Source organism: Symphalangus syndactylus, chromosome 5 (genome assembly GCF_028878055.3).
Source record: "Symphalangus syndactylus isolate Jambi chromosome 5, NHGRI_mSymSyn1-v2.1_pri, whole genome shotgun sequence".
NCBI lineage: Eukaryota > Metazoa > Chordata > Mammalia > Primates > Hylobatidae > Symphalangus > Symphalangus syndactylus.
In genome coordinates, this window is record NC_072427.2 from 114,467,807 (window position 1) to 114,486,318 (window position 18,512).

Consider the following 18,512-nt stretch of genomic DNA (forward strand, 5'->3'; position numbering starts at 1 on the left):
TGGAGCTTTAAAAATTGTAGGTAAAATTAACTTTACTTAACAATTTTCCAGTGTCAGTATTTTCAAGACAGACTGCAGCACAGCATCCAGAAATGTATTGTATTTTTGAAATAGAAATTGTTCGGCAGTTTATCTCTTTCTCTAGCTCCTTTGTCTAGATCTTTGGTTTTTAACTTAAAATCTCCAACTTTTTCATCTTAATTTTGTCTAAAAATTAAATGTTTTCAAGATTAACTATAGAGGCAGTGTAAAATGAATAGCAAATTTATTGAATCCAATTCATACACCTAGGCCTTCTGAGGAGAATTCAGAACAAAGAAGCCCTTCTTTATTTTGCCGTATCAATTATGGGGCATTTCTTTCTGTCACCAGAACAGTTATTTCATCTGTCTCTTGTATTTGTGTCATCAAAGATCCTAAATCTTTGTGATTATCCTCCATTTTATTCAGTATATAGCTGTTATGAGATAAGCAAAAGTTGCAATTTGAATATAAGCTCATATCTAGCTTTTAAATAAATATCTGTTTGCAATTCTGTGACCTTACAGAAGAAAGTTGTGAACATAGATAACTTTTAGGGCATTAGGTGGGTTGGGTGTGTGGCTATTTCCAAACCATTTCCTTCCCCCAGAATTTATTGAAAAGACAATAAAACATATTGGTCGGGGCTATTTCCACAACTTTATGACAGCATATCATCTTTCTCGTTAAAATGCTTGTCATTTTCATCAGCTATAATTTGACAAATTACTTGGAATCATAGGAATAAAATTTTAGATTTAGAGAGGTCCTCATATACATGTGTCCTTGCGTTGAATGCTTGAGTTAGTCAAGCAGGAGTGTCTCCTACTGAGTGTTTTTTAGTTGGGAATGTGAATGACACTATTTTACTCCTATGGAAGCAGCTGACGAGCAAGTTAAAGCCGATGGACCTAGAAGTTAGGAGCAAATTTGGCCTTGGGCCAAAAAATTAAGTTCTTCAGGTTGCAGTGGAGAGCAGCCTGGGCAGCTGCTTTCGTCACCGGTGTCTCTGGCATTCATGCCACCTGTCTCTGAGGAGTATCTGCACCTAAAATGAGAACCCCCGGGAGAGAGCAAGAACTCCTCAGTTCTCATTTCAAATGTTGAGGCCCTCAGTTGAGCAAAATGTATTTAGATAATTATTTTTGGCACCTGTTAAATTGTACGACCACACATCTACCTTTTCATAAAGATAATACTTCAAAGAAAATTATTATCTTGGAATTCAGATTCCCTTAAAAGACATATATTAATTTTGATTCCTTTTTTTCAAGTAATTAGAAATATATTTTAAGAAATGAAACTTAAAGCATATTCTTTTATTGTCTTATTATTCCCTGCTGTGAAATGTCAACACTTGAAAGTTTCTTTTTAAATGTTTTTTTCCTTTTTAAATGTTTTTTTCCAATGACTTTTTATCTTTTAGTTTATAATAGAGGATTCACTGTTGTCTTCTTAAATGAAACTTCGGGACCCATACCTAAAATGTTACTTTTCCTTTCTTTTTATGTGAAATTATGTGTTGGGTTTTACGTATTTTAACTTTTCATTGGCCCTTGGTTTGGAAAGCTACTTTCATCCCTTCGGATAAAATGTTTGGAGTTACATCCCTCTGGTAAATTGTTTTTGGCTTACTGTTTCACATTCAGCTTTTAAAACTTCCTTTCAAAGCCTTGTTTTGGAGAACAACGAGAGTTCTCTGAATACCTGGATCTGTATTTTTTTTTAAATAAAAGAGTCAATAATTAGGACTTTGGAATCTTCTTAGTATGTACTTAGATATTTTTCTTCTAATATTTAATGAAACATATTAATGTTTTTCTTACCATTTGTATAAAAATACCCCTGAAATTATCCACAGTGGAATATAGATAATATTATTGTCCTTTAGGAGTTATTCTTGAATGACATAATTAAGTAGCCCTTTGATTACTTATGCATTTTGAGGAACCAGGCAAAGCCAAGTGTCCTAATGGTCAAAGCTGCATTGTAGAAATCCTTTTAAATTCAGTACTCAAATAGGTATTACTTGATATTGCAGAACAAATTGGGGGAGATCTCGTGGAAACAATTGGAAGTCATGAGGTAGTCCTTAAATATAATTTAAATGGCATACCAAGTGAACTCGTAGATGTTTAATCATTTAAATGTGTTTTTAATGGAGTATTTAATTCCAAGTAAGATACTGAATCCTTAAAAACAGCTGGAGAAAGACCATTGTCATTATTTCTCTATTCTCAACCAAAAATAGTCCTACATGTAAGAATTCTGCCAGATGCATTCTTCATTTATCTAAGTAAAATCTTATCACTTGGATTTTATCATTTTAAAGTGTGTAGAAGTTCAGCAAAGTTTCCCTTTGTTTAATAAACCATTTCCAAATAGAAAATGTAAAACATATTGCAATGAAAATAGTTTAACTATTTTAGAGAATCAATATAGCACCCATTTGTGAACTGTTAGTATGCACAGTATTTACTACTGTCTTTTATTTAAAAAGCTCTAAAAAAATTACCTATCACTTAGTTCCGTACTTTTCAGATACTTATAAAAAAAAGGCAAATGTAGCTCTTTTTAAACTATACTGTGTAATTCAAGCATTTTATTAGATATTTCATTAAACTAGTTTGTGTTGAAACTTAGATCTTTCCCCAAATCAGTCTACGCATATGGTGAAGATTCCATGGAATTTTTTCATGGTTTCATTTGATTTTATTACTTTCTAAAATAATTCTTTTTCACCATAATAATTTTTTCCACCACATGATGTAGATCAGTAAAATCTTAACTTTATAAACTTTAAAGGATTTTTATGCTTATAAACAATTTTAAATTAATAAAAAGAAGATTCTGTTTATAATTTTAACATTGTTAAGTAGTTGGACATGAATTTTATTATCATGAAATGCATTAACCTTTGGTATACTATCAGGGTTCTTTGGACTCAGTTTTAGTTTTCAAATGCTTTTTTAAAAAATATATTAAAAAATGTGGTAGGAAGGATAATAGCACATTTTTTTTTAAGTTTTAATGAATGTGTCCTTAATAGACTCAAACATAGTATCTTACTATTACTATGTGTGTCCATTGGAACCTTTTAGAAGTCAAAAGTACATATGGAATCTTAGTAATCTAATTTTTTCTGTGTCTTTAAGTAGTTTGGCATTTTACCATTTTGGCAATGAATTCATTATTAATTCCCAACTGTCCTTCAAAAAAAAAAAAAAGGCTAAAATAATGAAAGTGCCTAGAAGGATGATGCAATACTAAAACAAATCATCACTGTTGCACCATCATTCTATTCCTCCCCTCCCCTCCCCTCTCTTTCTTTCTCTCTCTCTCCCTCCCTCCCTCCCTCCCTCCCTTCCTCCCTCCCTTCCTTCCTTCCTTCTTCTTTTTTTTTTTTTTTTTTTTTTTTAAGAAACAGTGTCTTGTTCTGTCACGCAGGCTAGAATGTGGTGTACAGTAACTCAGTCATAGCTCACTGTAACCTCAAACTCCTGGGCTCAAGTGATCCTCCCACCTCAGCCTTCCAAAGTGCTAGGATTACAGGCTAGCCACTATACCCAGCCCCATCTTCAGTTTTCTTAGAGCCCATTATACTACATTATCTTTCAAGAATGTAAAAAAATAAAAATAAAAAATCTGGAGACACTGTCTCTATAGTCTTTCCCTTTTGTTTTAAGTTTTTATTAAAAGTTGATGATTCAGTATTTTTCCATCTATAATGTCAAAGAGAAAAGTTGACATACGAAGATATTTCACTTAGATAAACCAGAAGATGAATGGAAAAAAACCGATGGTAATACTTTACACGTGAATGATTGTGGTGCTATTGATTATATAAGCAGTACCACTAACTGTTGTCTTCAGATACATCCTAGATGAATGTTTCCTTCCTTCCGTCCATCCGTCCTTCCTGTTCCTTCTTTCCACAGGGTCTTGCTCTGTCACCCAGGCTAAAGTGCACAGGTGCTATCATGGCTTACTGCAGCCTTGACTTCCCCAGACTCAGGTGATTCTCCCACCTCAGCCTCCCAAATAGCTGAAACTGCAGGTTCATAACATCACACTGAGCTATTTTTTTTTTTTTTTTTTTTTTTTTTTTTTTTTTTTTTTTTTTTTTTTGAGACGGAGTCTCTCTCTGTCACCCAAGCTGGAGTGCAGTGGTGCAATCTCAGCTCACTGCAAGCTCCGCCTCCCGGGTTCACGCCATTCTCCTGCCTTAGCTTCTCCAAGTAGCTGGGACTACAGGCACCTGCCACCACGCCCGGCTAATTTTTTTGTATTTTTAGTAGAGACGGGGTTTCACCGTGGTCTCGATCTCCTGACCTCGTGATCCGCCCTCCTCGGCCTCCCAAAGTGCTGGGATTACAAGCGTGAGCCACCGCGCCTGGCCAGCTATTTTTTTTTTAATGTTTTTGTAAAGACGGGGTCTCGCCATGTTGCCCAGGCTGGTCTCCAACTCCTGGGCTCAAGCATTCATCTTGCCTCAGGCTCTGAAAGTGCTGAAGTTACAGGCATGAGCCACTGCACCCAGCCCCTAGGTGAATTTTCTCAAACACAGGGATCAATGAGTAACAATATAGTTCAAAAATACGGTTCTCAGGACAAAAAGTAAGTATAGTATTTTCATCCAGTTATTCATTAGGAAAGACTGCATTGCTAGGTATTCAATACTCAGTGTTTTGTGGCAAAAACTTCAATGGCTCTGTTTTCCTCAAAGGGTGTATGACAGTATTCTTTCATCTTTTATGATTTTTGGAACACCAAATTTATTTGAAACTGTTCATAAGTGGACAAATACTTAAGGTGGGTGTTTGATAAAGGAGATTGTAAAGAAAGAGATGATACAGAAATGTAATTGATTGGATTGATCATTGTAATTGCTGTTAATCTAAAAATGAAATATATTGGGCAATTACGAAACAGAAATTGCTGTCATCTTTTCAACATCATTATGAGCTATTAAAATTATCAAAAGTAACACATTTTGAATTCTTCAAGTACAAAAAGAAGACCCAAGAGTCCTTTTAAATACATACTTGAAATGTGGAATCAGTATTTATAAATATTTCCAGGTTCGTCCATGAACCTGTTGATGAGCTGTCAGTTTCAAAGCGCCTTGTCCTTTTCAGATGTATACTCCTTCAAAACCAGGAAAACAGGGAATGAAGAATTGAGTTACAGTGTTACGTTTAAATTCTTATGAAAAAAAAATCAATGAAGTTGTTTTATATAATTTCTTTATTCTTATTGTGTAAATTATTCATGAATTAACTTAAATATTAATAAAATCTCTTTTGGACCCAGATGATAAATGGTGGTGACTGTTTTTCTTGGTGTATTGAGGGTTAGAATGAATTTACTAAAATTGTAAAAGAGCCAGGTGTGGTGGTTCACGCCTGTAATCCCAGCACTTTGAGAGGCCAAGGCGGGAGAATCACTTGAGGCTAAGAGTTCAAGATGAGCCTTGGCAACATAGTGAGATCCCCATCTCCACAGGGAAAAAAAAAAAAAAATCAGCTCTGCGTGGTGGCACACACCTGTATTCCCAGCTGCTTGGGAGACTGAGGTGGGAGAATCACTTGAGTCCAGGAGGCTGAGGCTGCAGTGAGCTGTGATCTCACCACTGCAGTCCAGCCTGGGCAATAGAGTGAGAACTTGTCTCAAAAAAAAAAAAAAAAAAAAAAAAAATTATGCGAGCTGATTTTCACTTAAGACGGTACTACTGAAATCAAAATTTAGCACTTCTTGGTATCCTAAATGTTATACTAAATTTTTTGTTAAAATTAACCATTTTTTCCTCAAAATTTTATGGAACCACTCTATAAAAATGACAGCCAAGTTGAAACAAACATCACTCAGTTAGCTTTTATTCTATTATTGTATAGGTTTTACTTTTTTCTTGTGTATATATGCATTTTTAGTGTTCATAAAAGAAATGTTTCTTCACCTTGCAGGTCATATCTACCAACCTAATGTTTAAAGACAGGCTAGTAATATAATCTACTTAGTTTCTAAACTAAGTTTTTCCTTCTGACACCTCATGAGAGTTGCAGAATTTATGATGCCTTTATTTGTTCTTAGTATTTTTTCCCATTTTTTTTCTTTTTCTGTCCCTTTAGTATTTTTACTTCCTTTGGTTCTTCTCATCCACCATAGGCCAAATTCTAGAAAAGTTCTGTTTTCTTAACTTAGAAGTTATTTAACAAGTATATACCATACAAGTAAAGTCTTTCCCTTACTGTGATGAAACTGTTTAATATCTTTAAATAGACACATGCACAAGCTCTAAGGAAATCACCATCAAAATTAAGAAAATAACAAGCCAGTGGATTCAATATTTTATAAACAATTCCAGTTTCAAAATATACATTAATTGCAATTCTCTGAAGCAAGGGTTCCCAACCCCCAGGCCAAGCCTGTTAGGAACTGGGCCACACAGCAGGTGGTGAGCAGTGGGCCAGCAAGCATTACCGCCTGAGCTCCGCCTCCTGACACATCGGTGGCAGCATTAGATTCTCATAGAAGTGCGAACCCTATTGTAAACTGCACATGTGAGGGATCTAGGTTGCCCACTGTTTATAAGAATCTAATGCCTGATGATCTGAGGTGGAACATTTTCATCTTGAAACCATCTCCACCCCGCTACTCCATGGAAAAATTATCTTCCATGAAACCAATCCCTGGTGCCAAAAAGGTTGGGGACCGCTGCTCTAAAGAAACCTTATTATTAAATGTGTGTTGACATTTAGGTATTTGTAACTAAATATACTCAGGTATACACCTGGCAACATTCTTAAGTTATATTTCTATAAAACCAGGCAAGAGAACTATGCGTTGGAATTTCATCAATAAGGTGGTTGTCTTTCACTAAAAGAAAATGAGTTAAGCTAATATTGAATAACTTAAAATAACATTTTAACCTTAAAACGTCTATTTATTAGGTAGTGGTCATATTTTACCTTATTCCCTAAATCCATAGGTCCCAACAAGCTGTACTATTTAGTATCGTGCCTCATTTTCTTTTTTTCCTATATTTCTCAATTATATTCTATACTATAGAAATGAAAAGGCAAAGCTTGGGAAAGGTGAGAAGGATTGTTAGTGATTTCTCCCTCTCTAGTTGTTTAAGAGATAGAAAAGGCAGATATCTAAAGAAATTTGGCTCACTCTGCTCCCTGAAGAGCTTTCAATAGAAGGAGCTAAGTGCATTCAGGCCTTAAGGGGTGTAAGAATTCCTGCTTTCCTAGGATAGACACTTCATTTTCTGCTAGAACAGTGGTAGGTGTTGCTGCTGTGTCACCTGAGGCAGCCTCTCCAAGTGACCACAATCTTTGATTTACAGATTTATCTCATTTAAAAAACAGGTCTCCATAAGAAAATCCTTTTTCTCCACTGCTTCATGTAATTGGTACGTTTTATAGGATTTTTTTCAAAGAAATTAATGAAAAATAACCACCTTGACTTAGAATATTTTGGAAGCAATTATTCATCTTCCTTTTAAATCTATTCTAAATGTGTTACTGGTCCACTTCTCTAGAAGAAAGTGTGACAGCTCAGTGCATACACATAGTGACTTTTATCCATACTGTGGTAACCACATTTTCTGAACTAAAAATGTTTGTTTTATAATTTTCATTTAAAAATCTTAATCTTTAGAAGATTTTTCAAATCACATTTAATTTTTTAATTTTTTTGTGCTTGGTGATATAACAGTCATGTGAAAATGTGAAAAGAAATAGCATGGGGAGAAGAGATTTTTATTATTAGAGATATTCTAGAAACTTAAAGGTGGACGTTCACCTTGCCTGGTTCTCTAGATGTTGTCTATCACATCCCTTTTTAAAAATGAACATAATTCACCAATCCTAAGACAGATCTCGAAGCAGATTGGGAGTTCAGTAAGAATGTGTTGTATTGATTTAAATGAAATAAACAATTGAATATTTAGAATGACCTTTGCCTCGTCATTCCTTTAAGTGATGAACTACAGTGTGTGGTTTCAAATTTGTGATTTGAATTATTTTAGTATCTCGTCTATATATTTTTTGAGAGTGAGAGAATGTGTGTGTTTGAATGTCAAAATCCCTTCCTTCCTACTGGGAATTTGGTCATTGAATAACTTAATGTATCCCAAGATTCAGTTATCTGTTGACTGTGTTGCACTGTAATAATTATAATTAGCACAGTCTTCAGACCCAAGGAGCTTAATAAAATTATTTGTATATGTCATTTTTGTTCTTGAAGTTAAAAATCGTTTTCATATTTAAGAAATTATTTTCAACCTGAGAAAGCTGATTGCCAAAAATGGATTATTAAGAGATGATTATTCTTAATATCTGTCATCTACTTTCTCTGTGAAGATAGGAAATAAATGGTAGAGAGGTAAATAAATGGTAAAATACAGTGTTAGAGCTCCTTTACAAGGAAACTGGTAATTCCTTTTTAAATCAACTTCCAAATCTGCTTTGTAAATTCAGAAATGTGTAAATTCAGTCTTTTTAAAGCAATGAATAATACTTTGCAAATTATATCAAGCACAGTAAAAAGTAGAATAGCAATAACAGGAGTAATATGAACTCAAAGATGCTCCTTATTTCATTCTTATTCTTAAATAAAGTATATTTTATGGCTGTTTACAAACCACTTTTCAAATGACTGGTATGATTTTGACTTTCTTGATTCTACCCAAGAACAAAAAGGTTGGCAGTGGTATGGAAAGAAATACAGTGGATTTGCATATCCCATTAAATGGTTGTTAAATGTCTTAACTATTTGAGAATTAATTGTATATTAGCAGTTGTTATTTTTGTTTTGCTTGTTTGTTTTGAGATGGAGTGTCATTCTGTCACCCAGGCTGGAGTGCAGTGGCGCAATCTCAGCTCACTGCAACCTCCGCCTACCAGGTTCAAGCAATTCTACTGCCTCAGCCTCCTGAGTAGCTGGGACTACCAGTGCACGCCACCATACCTGGCTAATTTTTGTATTTTTACTAGAGATAGGGTTTCACCTTATTGGTCAGGCTGGTCTCAAACTCCTGACCTCAGGCGATCCACCTGCCTCGGCCTCCTAAATTGCTGAGATTACAGGTGTGAGCCACCATGACCGGCCATATTAAGTTTCTTAAGCGAATTAGAAAACTGTGTTTCCTCAACTCCAAGATGTTATCAGTTGTAAAATGTACCCTTATGTTTTATACCACTAAGAAAGAAAAATAAGCCTCCAATTAAGCAACATGCCATCAATTGTAAGATATATACCAATGTGGGGGAAAAAAAAAGTAGCGTTTAGCTGGGATACCTCCCTACTCCCTGAAAAACAAGTCAGGGTTTTATTAGTAAAGGAAAATGGGAGAATGAATATTTGGTGGCAGTCGTCATCACCATTTCATTTCCATATCATTATTAACCTCTTAAAATATCCATCTTAAGTACATTATGGCAAAACTTTTTAAAATGGTGGCATTGGAATCTCAAGAAGGTCTCTTCTCATCCTACTCCTTACACAGTTGAAATTAATTGTTGCTGCCTCCTTTCTGTATCTTTTTCTTTGGCTATCATTTCTTATCCTTTTAATCAATACAACAATTTGACACAATCAGATAATTCTTTCCTAAAGTTTGACTTAAGAGTTAAGCATTGTACTCAAAAAGCTGCAGGGTAGTCTTTCAATTAAAATTTATCTTTTCAATTCCATGGGGACCAAGGTATTTGTTGATAGCTTCAGGTCTAATAACTTGAACAAAATGTTCTGGCATCTTGAAAAACAAACTTCATGGAATTTAATCCAGCTTCTCTTCCAAAGGTGTAATGGACCCCCTTCCTTAGGTCGGTTTTGACACTTAATCTATCAAGTTTTCAGAAATGCAACGAGTTCTTGCTGCTTCTGTTGTGTATGTGTTAGTGATAGGAAATTTTTTGGTATCTTCTTAGATAATAAATATCATTGGAATATTTTTTAAACTGTGACTAAAATGTCTTTGGCATTCTCCATTGTACTTCTTATATATGTTTATGTCCTCCCTGTCTTCTGTATCTGTAAGGAATGGACCTGACGTTAAGACTTCTCCATAGAGCACATGAGTAAGGATTTACTAACGAACTACATTAAACCCTTGATAGCCCTGAGCAAGCATCAAAAGAATCACTCCCCTCTGTCTTTAATAAGTCATGGTAAAAACTATGGGTAGGTAAGTTTATGACTGTATTTTAATGTTTATGAATATGAGTAAGATGGTCACACTTTGAACAGGCTCACAAAATAATCTTCAACTTGTTAGTGGTTTCATTTTTTTGAAAACAGAAATTCTAAAAATTACTTATGGAATGTCTGGTGTTTGGGGGATGATGTCAGAAATGAATCTGTTCTGTTGGCCTCAACCTCACATCAGACTCATCAGAGTCTGCATCTCTTTTCCTTTCTCTGCACATCTACTTTTGTTTCTTCCTAAGTGCCCAGTAATGTAAGGAAGCAAGTTCTAGTTCCCCTGTAGAGCTATAAAGCTATAAAGGAGACTTAACATTCACATTACTTTGCAGAAAGGTACTTATGAAAATTCAGAGACTTGGCGGCTTTGGAAGATGGTTATATAACATTAAAGTATGTTCTCTTCTCTAATGATTTGATCATTTTAACAGTATGGATTAACCCACAGGATTTCCAGTAGACATTTTCAATTGAATAGAAACGGCAATAAAACAAATTGCTAAAGTGACTATAATCCATATATATGTCTATTATTTATATGTAATATATATATACACTTACAGATGCTGTATTATTTTGCTTGTAGGTATCATAACATGATTTTAGTTCTGCCTCCTTAACTATTCTTATTTTTATTTTTTTAGAACACTGATACTTGCATTTCATGGGGAACAAAAGATGAAGAAGGAAAAGGAATATATTCACTAAGGATTCTATCTGCTTACTGCTACAGACCTACGTGTTAAGGAATTCTTCTCCTCCTTGCATAGAAGTTGATCAGCTCTGTGGTCAGACTGCATTTATCTTGTCATTGCCAGAAGAAATCTTGGACAGAATGTAACAGTACGTCTCTCTCTGATTGCGATGGAAGGTGATAAACTGATACTCATTTATTAAAGTTACATCGCACTCACCACAGAAAACCATTCTTTAAAGTGAATAGAAACCAAGCCCTTGTGAACACTTCTATTGAACATGACTCATGGAGAAGAGCTTGGCTCTGATGTGCACCAGGATTCTATTGTTTTAACTTACCTAGAAGGATTACTAATGCATCAGGCAGCAGGGGGATCAGATACTGCCATTGACAAAAAGTCTGCTGGGCATAATGAAGAGGATCAGAACTTTAACATTTCTGGCAGTGCATTTCCCACCTGTCAAAGTAATGGTCCAGTTCTCAATACACATACATATCAGGGATCTGGCATGCTGCACCTCAAAAAAGCCAGACTGTTGCAGTCTTCTGAGGACTGGAATGCAGCAAAGCGGAAGAGACTGTCTGATTCTATCGTAAATTTAAACGTAAAGAAGGAAGCTTTGCTAGCTGGCATGGTTGACAGTGTGCCTAAAGGCAAACAGGATAGCACATTACTGGCCTCTTTGCTTCAGTCATTCAGCTCTAGGCTGCAGACTGTTGCTCTGTCACAACAAATTAGGCAGAGCCTCAAGGAGCAAGGATATGCCCTCAGTCATGATTCTTTAAAAGTGGAGAAGGATTTAAGGTGCTATGGTGTTGCATCAAGTCACTTAAAAACTTTGTTGAAGAAAAGTAAAGTTAAAGATCAAAAGCCTGATACGAATCTTCCTGATGTGACTAAAAACCTCATCAGAGATAGGTTTGCAGAGTCTCCTCATCATGTTGGACAAAGTGGAACAAAGGTCATGAGTGAACCGTTGTCATGTGCTGCAAGATTACAGGCTGTTGCAAGCATGGTGGAAAAAAGGGCTAGTCCTGCCACCTCACCTAAACCTAGTGTTGCTTGTAGTCAGTTAGCATTACTTCTGTCAAGTGAAGCCCATTTGCAGCAGTATTCTCGAGAACACGCTTTAAAAACGCAAAATGCAAATCAAGCAGCAAGTGAAAGACTTGCTGCTATGGCCAGATTGCAAGAAAATGGCCAGAAGGATGTTGGCAGTTTCCAGCTCCCAAAAGGAATGTCAAGCCATCTTAATGGTCAGGCAAGAACATCATCAAGCAAACTGATGGCTAGCAAAAGTAGTGCTACAGCATTTCAAAATCCAATGGGTATCATTCCTTCTTCCCCGAAAAATGCAGGTTATAAGAACTCACTGGAAAGAAACAATATAAAACAAGCTGCTAACAATAGTTTGCTTTTACATCTTCTTAAAAGCCAGACTATACCTAAGCCAATGAATGAGCACAGTCACAGTGAGAGAGGAAGCATTTTTGAGGAAAGTAGTACACCTACAACTATTGATGAATATTCAGATAACAATCCTAGTTTTACAGATGACAGCAGTGGTGATGAAAGTTCGTATTCCAACTGTGTTCCCATAGACTTGTCTTGCAAACACCGAACTGAAAAATTAGAATCTGACCAACCTGTTTCCCTGGATAACTTTACTCAGTCCTTGCTAAACACTTGGGATCCAAAAGTCCCAGATGTAGATATCAAAGAAGATCAAGATACCTCAAAGAATTCTAAGCTAAACTCACACCAGAAAGTAACACTTCTTCAATTGCTACTTGGCCATAAGAATGAAGAAAATGTAGAAAAAAACACCAGCCCTCAGGGAGTACACAATGATGTGACCAAGTTCAATACACAAAATTATGCAAGGACTTCTGTGATAGAAAGCCCCAGTACAAACCGGACTACTCCAGTGAGCACTCCACCTTTACTTACATCGAGCAAAGCAGGGTCTCCCATCAATCTCTCTCAACACTCTGTGGTCATCAAATGGAATTCCCCACCATATGCCTGCAGTACTCAGTCTGAAAAGCTAACAAATACTGCATCTAACCACTCAATGGACCTTACAAAAAGCAAAGACCCACCAGGAGAGAAACCAGCCCAAAATGAAGGTGCACAAAACTCTGCAACTTTTAGTGCCAGTAAGCTGTTACAAAATTTAGCACAATGTGGAATGCAGTCTTCCATGTCAGTGGAAGAGCAGAGACCCAGCAAACAGCTGTTAACTGGAAACACAGATAAACCGATAGGTATGATTGATAGATTAAATAGCCCTTTGCTCTCAAATAAAACGAATGCAGTTGAAGAAAATAAAGCATTTAGTAGTCAACCAACAGGTCCTGAACCAGGGCTTTCTGGTTCTGAAATAGAAAATCTGCTTGAAAGACGTACTGTCCTCCAGTTGCTCCTGGGGAACCCCAACAAAGGGAAGAGTGAAAAGAAAGAGAAAACTCCCTTAAGAGATGAAAGTACTCAGGAACACTCAGAGAGAGCTTTAAGTGAACAAATATTGATGGTGAAAATAAAATCTGAGCCTTGTGATGACTTACAAATTCCTAACACAAATGTGCACTTGAGCCATGATGCTAAGAGTGCCCCATTCTTGGGTATGGCTCCTGCTGTGCAAAGAAGCGCACCTGCCTTACCAGTGTCCGAAGACTTTAAATCGGAGCCTGTTTCACCTCAGGATTTTTCTTTCTCCAAGAATGGTCTGTTAAGTCGATTGCTAAGACAAAATCAAGATAATTACCTGGCAGATGATTCAGACAAGAGTCACAGAAATAATGAAATGGCACTTCTAGAATCAAAGAATCTTTGCATGGTCCCTAAGAAAAGGAAGCTTTATACTGAGCCATTAGAAAATCCATTTAAAAAGATGAAAAACAACATTGTTGATGCTGCAAACCATCACAGTGCTCCAGAAGTACTGTATGGGTCCTTGCTTAACCAGGAAGAGCTGAAATTTAGCAGAAATGATCTTGAATTTAAATATCCTGCTGGTCATGGCTCAGCCAGCGAAAGTGAACACAGGAGTTGGGCCAGAGAGAGCAAAAGCTTTAATGTTCTGAAACAGCTGCTTCTCTCAGAAAACTGTGTGCGAGATTTGTCCCCGCACAGAAGTAACTCTGTGGCTGACAGTAAAAAGAAAGGACACAAAAATAATGTGACCAACAGCAAACCTGAATTTAGCATTTCTTCTTTAAATGGACTGATGTACAGTTCCACTCAGCCCAGCAGTTGCATGGATAACAGGACATTTTCATACCCAGGCGTAGTGAAAACTCCTGTGAGTCCTACTTTCCCTGAGCACTTAGGCTGTGCAGGGTCTAGACCAGAATCTGGGCTTTTGAATGGGTGTTCCATGCCCAGTGAGAAAGGACCCATTAAGTGGGTTATCACTGATGCGGAGAAGAATGAGTATGAAAAAGACTCTCCAAGATTGACCAAAACCAACCCAATACTATATTATATGCTCCAGAAAGGAGGCAATTCTGTTACCAGTCGAGAAACACAAGACAAGGACATTTGGAGGGAGCCTTCATCTGCTGAAAGTGTCTCACAGGTCACAGTCAAAGAAGAGTTACTTCCTACTGCAGAATCGAAAGCTTCTTTCTTTAATTTAAGAAGCCCTTACAATAGCCATATGGGAAATAATGCTTCTCGCCCACACAGCGCAAATGGAGAAGTGTATGGACTTCTGGGAAACGTGCTAACGATAAAGAAAGAATCAGAATAAAATGTACCTGCCATCCAGTTTTGGATCTTTTTAAAACTAATGAGTATGAACTTGAGATCTGTATAAATAAGAGCATGATTTGAAAAAAGCATGGTATAATTGAAACTTTTTTCATTTTGAAAAGTATTGGTTACTGGTGATGTTGAAATATGCATACTAATTTTTGTTTAACATTAGATGTCATGAGGAAACTACTGAACTAGCAATTGGTTGTTTAACACTTCTGTATGCATCAGATAACAACTGTGAGTAGCCTATGAATGAAATTCTTTTATAAACATAAATAATAGGCATAAATTAAAATGTAAAACTCCATTCATAGTGGATTAATGCATTTTGCTGCCTTTATTAGGGTACTTCATTTTGTTTTTCAGAAGTCAGCCTACATAACACATTTTTTAAAGTCCAAACTGTTAAACAACTCTTTAAAGGATAATTATCCAATAAAAAAAAAAAACCTAGTGCTGATTCACAGCTTATTATCCAATTTAAAAATAAATTAGAAAAATATATGCTTACATTTTTCACTTTTGCTAAAAAGAAAAAAAAAGGTGTTTATTTTTAACTCTTGGAAGAGGTTTTGTGGTTCCCAATGTGTCTGTCCCACCCTGATCCTTTTCAATATATATTTCTTTAAACCTTGTGCTACTTAGTAAATTGATTACAATTGAGGGAAGTTTGATAGATCCTTTAAAAAAAAAAAGGCAGATTTCCATTTTTTGTATTTTAACTACTTTACTAAATTAATACTCCTCCTTTTACAGAATTAGAAAAGTTAACATTTATCTTTAGGTGGTTTCCTGAAAAGTTGAATATTTAAGAAATTGTTTTTAACAGAAGCAAAATGGCTTTTCTTTGGACAGTTTTCACCATCTCTTGTAAAAGTTAATTCTCACCATTCCTGTGGTACCTGCGAGTCTTATGACCAGGATTCCTTAAAGCTGAACTCAGACCACTTGCATTAGAACCATCTGGAGCACTTGTTTTAAAATGCAGATTCATAGGCAGCATCTCAGATCTACAGAACAAGCATCTCTGCTAAGTGGACCTGGAGTCTTCCATCTGCATCTTAACATGCTCTCTAGGTGTTTCTTGTGTTTGAGAACCATGGCTTATGACTTTCCTCAGAACATGAGACTGTAAAACAAAAAAAACTATGTGATGCCTCTATTTTCCCCAATACAGTCACACATAAGCTCAAAATTTGCAATATTGTAGTTCATATATTACCGTTATGTCTTTGGAAATCGGGTTCAGAACACTTTTTATGACAAAAAAATTGGGTGGAGGGGATAACTTTCATATCTGGCTCAACATCTCAGGAAAACCTGTGATTATTTGTGTTCTAATGAGTAACATCTACTTAGGTAGCCTTAGGGATGGAAAAACAGGGCCACTTACCAAACTCAGGTGATTCCAGGATGGTTTGGAAACTTTTCCTGAATACATCCTTAACCTTTATTAAAACCATTGTCCTAAGAACAATGCCAACAAAGGTTACAACATTTAGTTTAAACCCAACAAAGGCACTAAACTCAGATTGACTAAATAAAAAGTACAAAGGGCACATATACATGACAGAATTGTACACAATCACTCCATTGGATCTTTTACTTTAAAATAGTGATGAAAAGTAAATGTTGATACTGTCTTAGGAGAAATTAATATATTATTGAAGCCACATGGGGTTTCAATTGTGAAACTGGTCTGTTTTTATGTTCAGTTTGTACAATCCACAATTCATTCATCAGATATTTTGTTTTTAATTGTGAACCAGGTTAGCAAATGACCTGTCAAAAATTATTCTCTAATCACTACTAGTTAGAAGGATATTGATTTAAAATTGTTCTACTTGAAGTGGTTTCTAAGATTTTTATATTAAAAGTAGGTGTGATTTCCTAATATGATCTAAAACCCTAAATGGTTATTTTTCCTCAGAATGATTTGTAAATAGCTGCTGGAAATATTGTACAGTAATAGGAGTGGGTATTATGCAACATCATGGAGAAGTGAAGACATAGGCTTATTCTGACAAAATTCCACTGGCCAGTTAAATAGATTCTACTCCATGTCCATACTATGACAATCTTATTGTCAACACTGTATAAATAAGCTTTTAAACAAGTGATTTTTCTTGATCATTGTGGAAGGTTTGGAGCCTTAGAGGTATGTCAGAAAAAATATGTTGGTATTCTCCCTTGGGTAGGGGGAAATGACCTTTTTACAAGAGAGTGAAATTTAGGTCAGGGAAAAGACCAAGGGCCAGCATTGCTACTTTTTTTTTTTTTTTTTTTGTGGGTTTTGTTTTGTTTTTTGGTTGGTTGGTTGTTTTCGTTGTTGTTAACAAAGGAATGAGAATATGAAATACTTAAATAAACATGACCACAAAGAATGCTGTTCTGATTTACTAGAGAATGTTCCCAATTTGAATTTAGGGTGATTTTAAAGAACAGTGAGAAAGGGCATACATCCACAGATTCACTTTGTTTATGCATATGTAGATACAAGGATGCACATATACACATTTTCAAGGACTATTTTAGATATCTAGACAATTTCTTCTAATAAAGTCATTTGTGAAAGGGTACTACAGCTCTCATTGACATCAGTAAGGTAGCATTCATTACCTGTTTATTCTCTGCTGCATCTTACAGAAGAGTAAACTGGTGAGAATATATATTTTATATATATATATATATATATAGTATGTATATATATATATATTGACTTGTTACATGAAGATGTTAAAATCGGTTTTTAAAGGTGATGTAAATAGTGATTTCCTTAATGAAAAATACATATTTTGTATTGTTCTAATGCAACAGAAAAGCCTTTTAATCTCTTTGGTTCCTGTATATTCCATGTATAAGTGTAAATATAATCAGGTTTAAAAGTTGTGCATGTATGTATACAGTTGCAAGTCTGGACAAATGTATAGAATAAACCTTTTATTTAAGTTGTGATTACCTGCTGCATGAAAAGTGCATGGGGGACCCTGTGCATCTGTGCATTTGGCAAAATGTCTTAACAAATCAGATCAGATGTTCATCCCAACATGACAGTATTCCATTTCTGGACATGACGTCTGTGGTTTAAGCTTTGTGAAAGAATGTGCTTTGAATCCAAGGGTCTTAAAGAATTTTTTTAATTGTCAACCACTTTTAAACATAAAGAATTCACACAACTACTTTCATGAATTTTTTAATCCCATTGCAAACGTTATTCCAAGAGTATCCCAGTATTAGCAATACTGGAATACAGGCACATTACCATTCATAGTAAGAATTCTGGTGTTTACACAACCAAGTTTGATGCGATCTGCTCAGTAATATAATTTGCCATTTTTATTAGAAATTTAATTTCTTCATATGTCATGAAATTGTACATACTGCAGTGTGAATTTTTTTGTTTTGTTTTTTAATCTTTTAGTGTTTACTTCCTGCAGTGAATTTGAATAAATGAGAAAAAATGCATTGTCTCTGGTTTGAAATGACTGTTATTTTGTGGGCTTTCTCTGGTTTTTAGGTTTTCCGTAAACATAATACACATTGCTATGAATATAACTGATCTTCAAGGATGTTTTGCCCTTCTCAGAAAAATAAAGGGGACAAAAAAGAAGGTGACTAGCAAGTTAGTGCACTAGAAACAGGGTAATTAAGGCATAACTCAAAGTGACAATCAGCCTATAGCCTCTCTCCCATGATTCAGTGTGTAACTAGTTGATCACTGTAAATTTTTAAACTAGAAAATAGTTTGTGCAGTATTCAAAATTAATGTTGACTATATGTTTATACGTACACACTTCATTTTAGGATAAGACTTTAGCA

At 35.5% G+C, this 18,512-nt stretch overlaps 1 protein-coding gene across 7 annotated transcripts in view; it reads left to right on the forward strand.

Moving 5' to 3' along the window:
- The window catches only part of NRIP1 (nuclear receptor interacting protein 1), a 105,019-nt gene extending 86,856 nt beyond the window's left edge, over positions 1–18,163 (forward strand). For all 7 annotated transcript variants that reach the window (XM_055279305.2, XM_063640665.1, XM_063640663.1 and 4 more), the window contains one exon: positions 10,878–18,163. In XM_055279305.2, coding sequence (XP_055135280.1) covers positions 11,209–14,685 — 3,477 coding nt within the window. In that variant the 5' untranslated portion in view covers positions 10,878–11,208 and the 3' untranslated portion in view covers positions 14,686–18,163. The remainder of the gene's footprint in view (positions 1–10,877) is intronic.
- Positions 18,164–18,512: the final 349 nt, after the last annotated feature.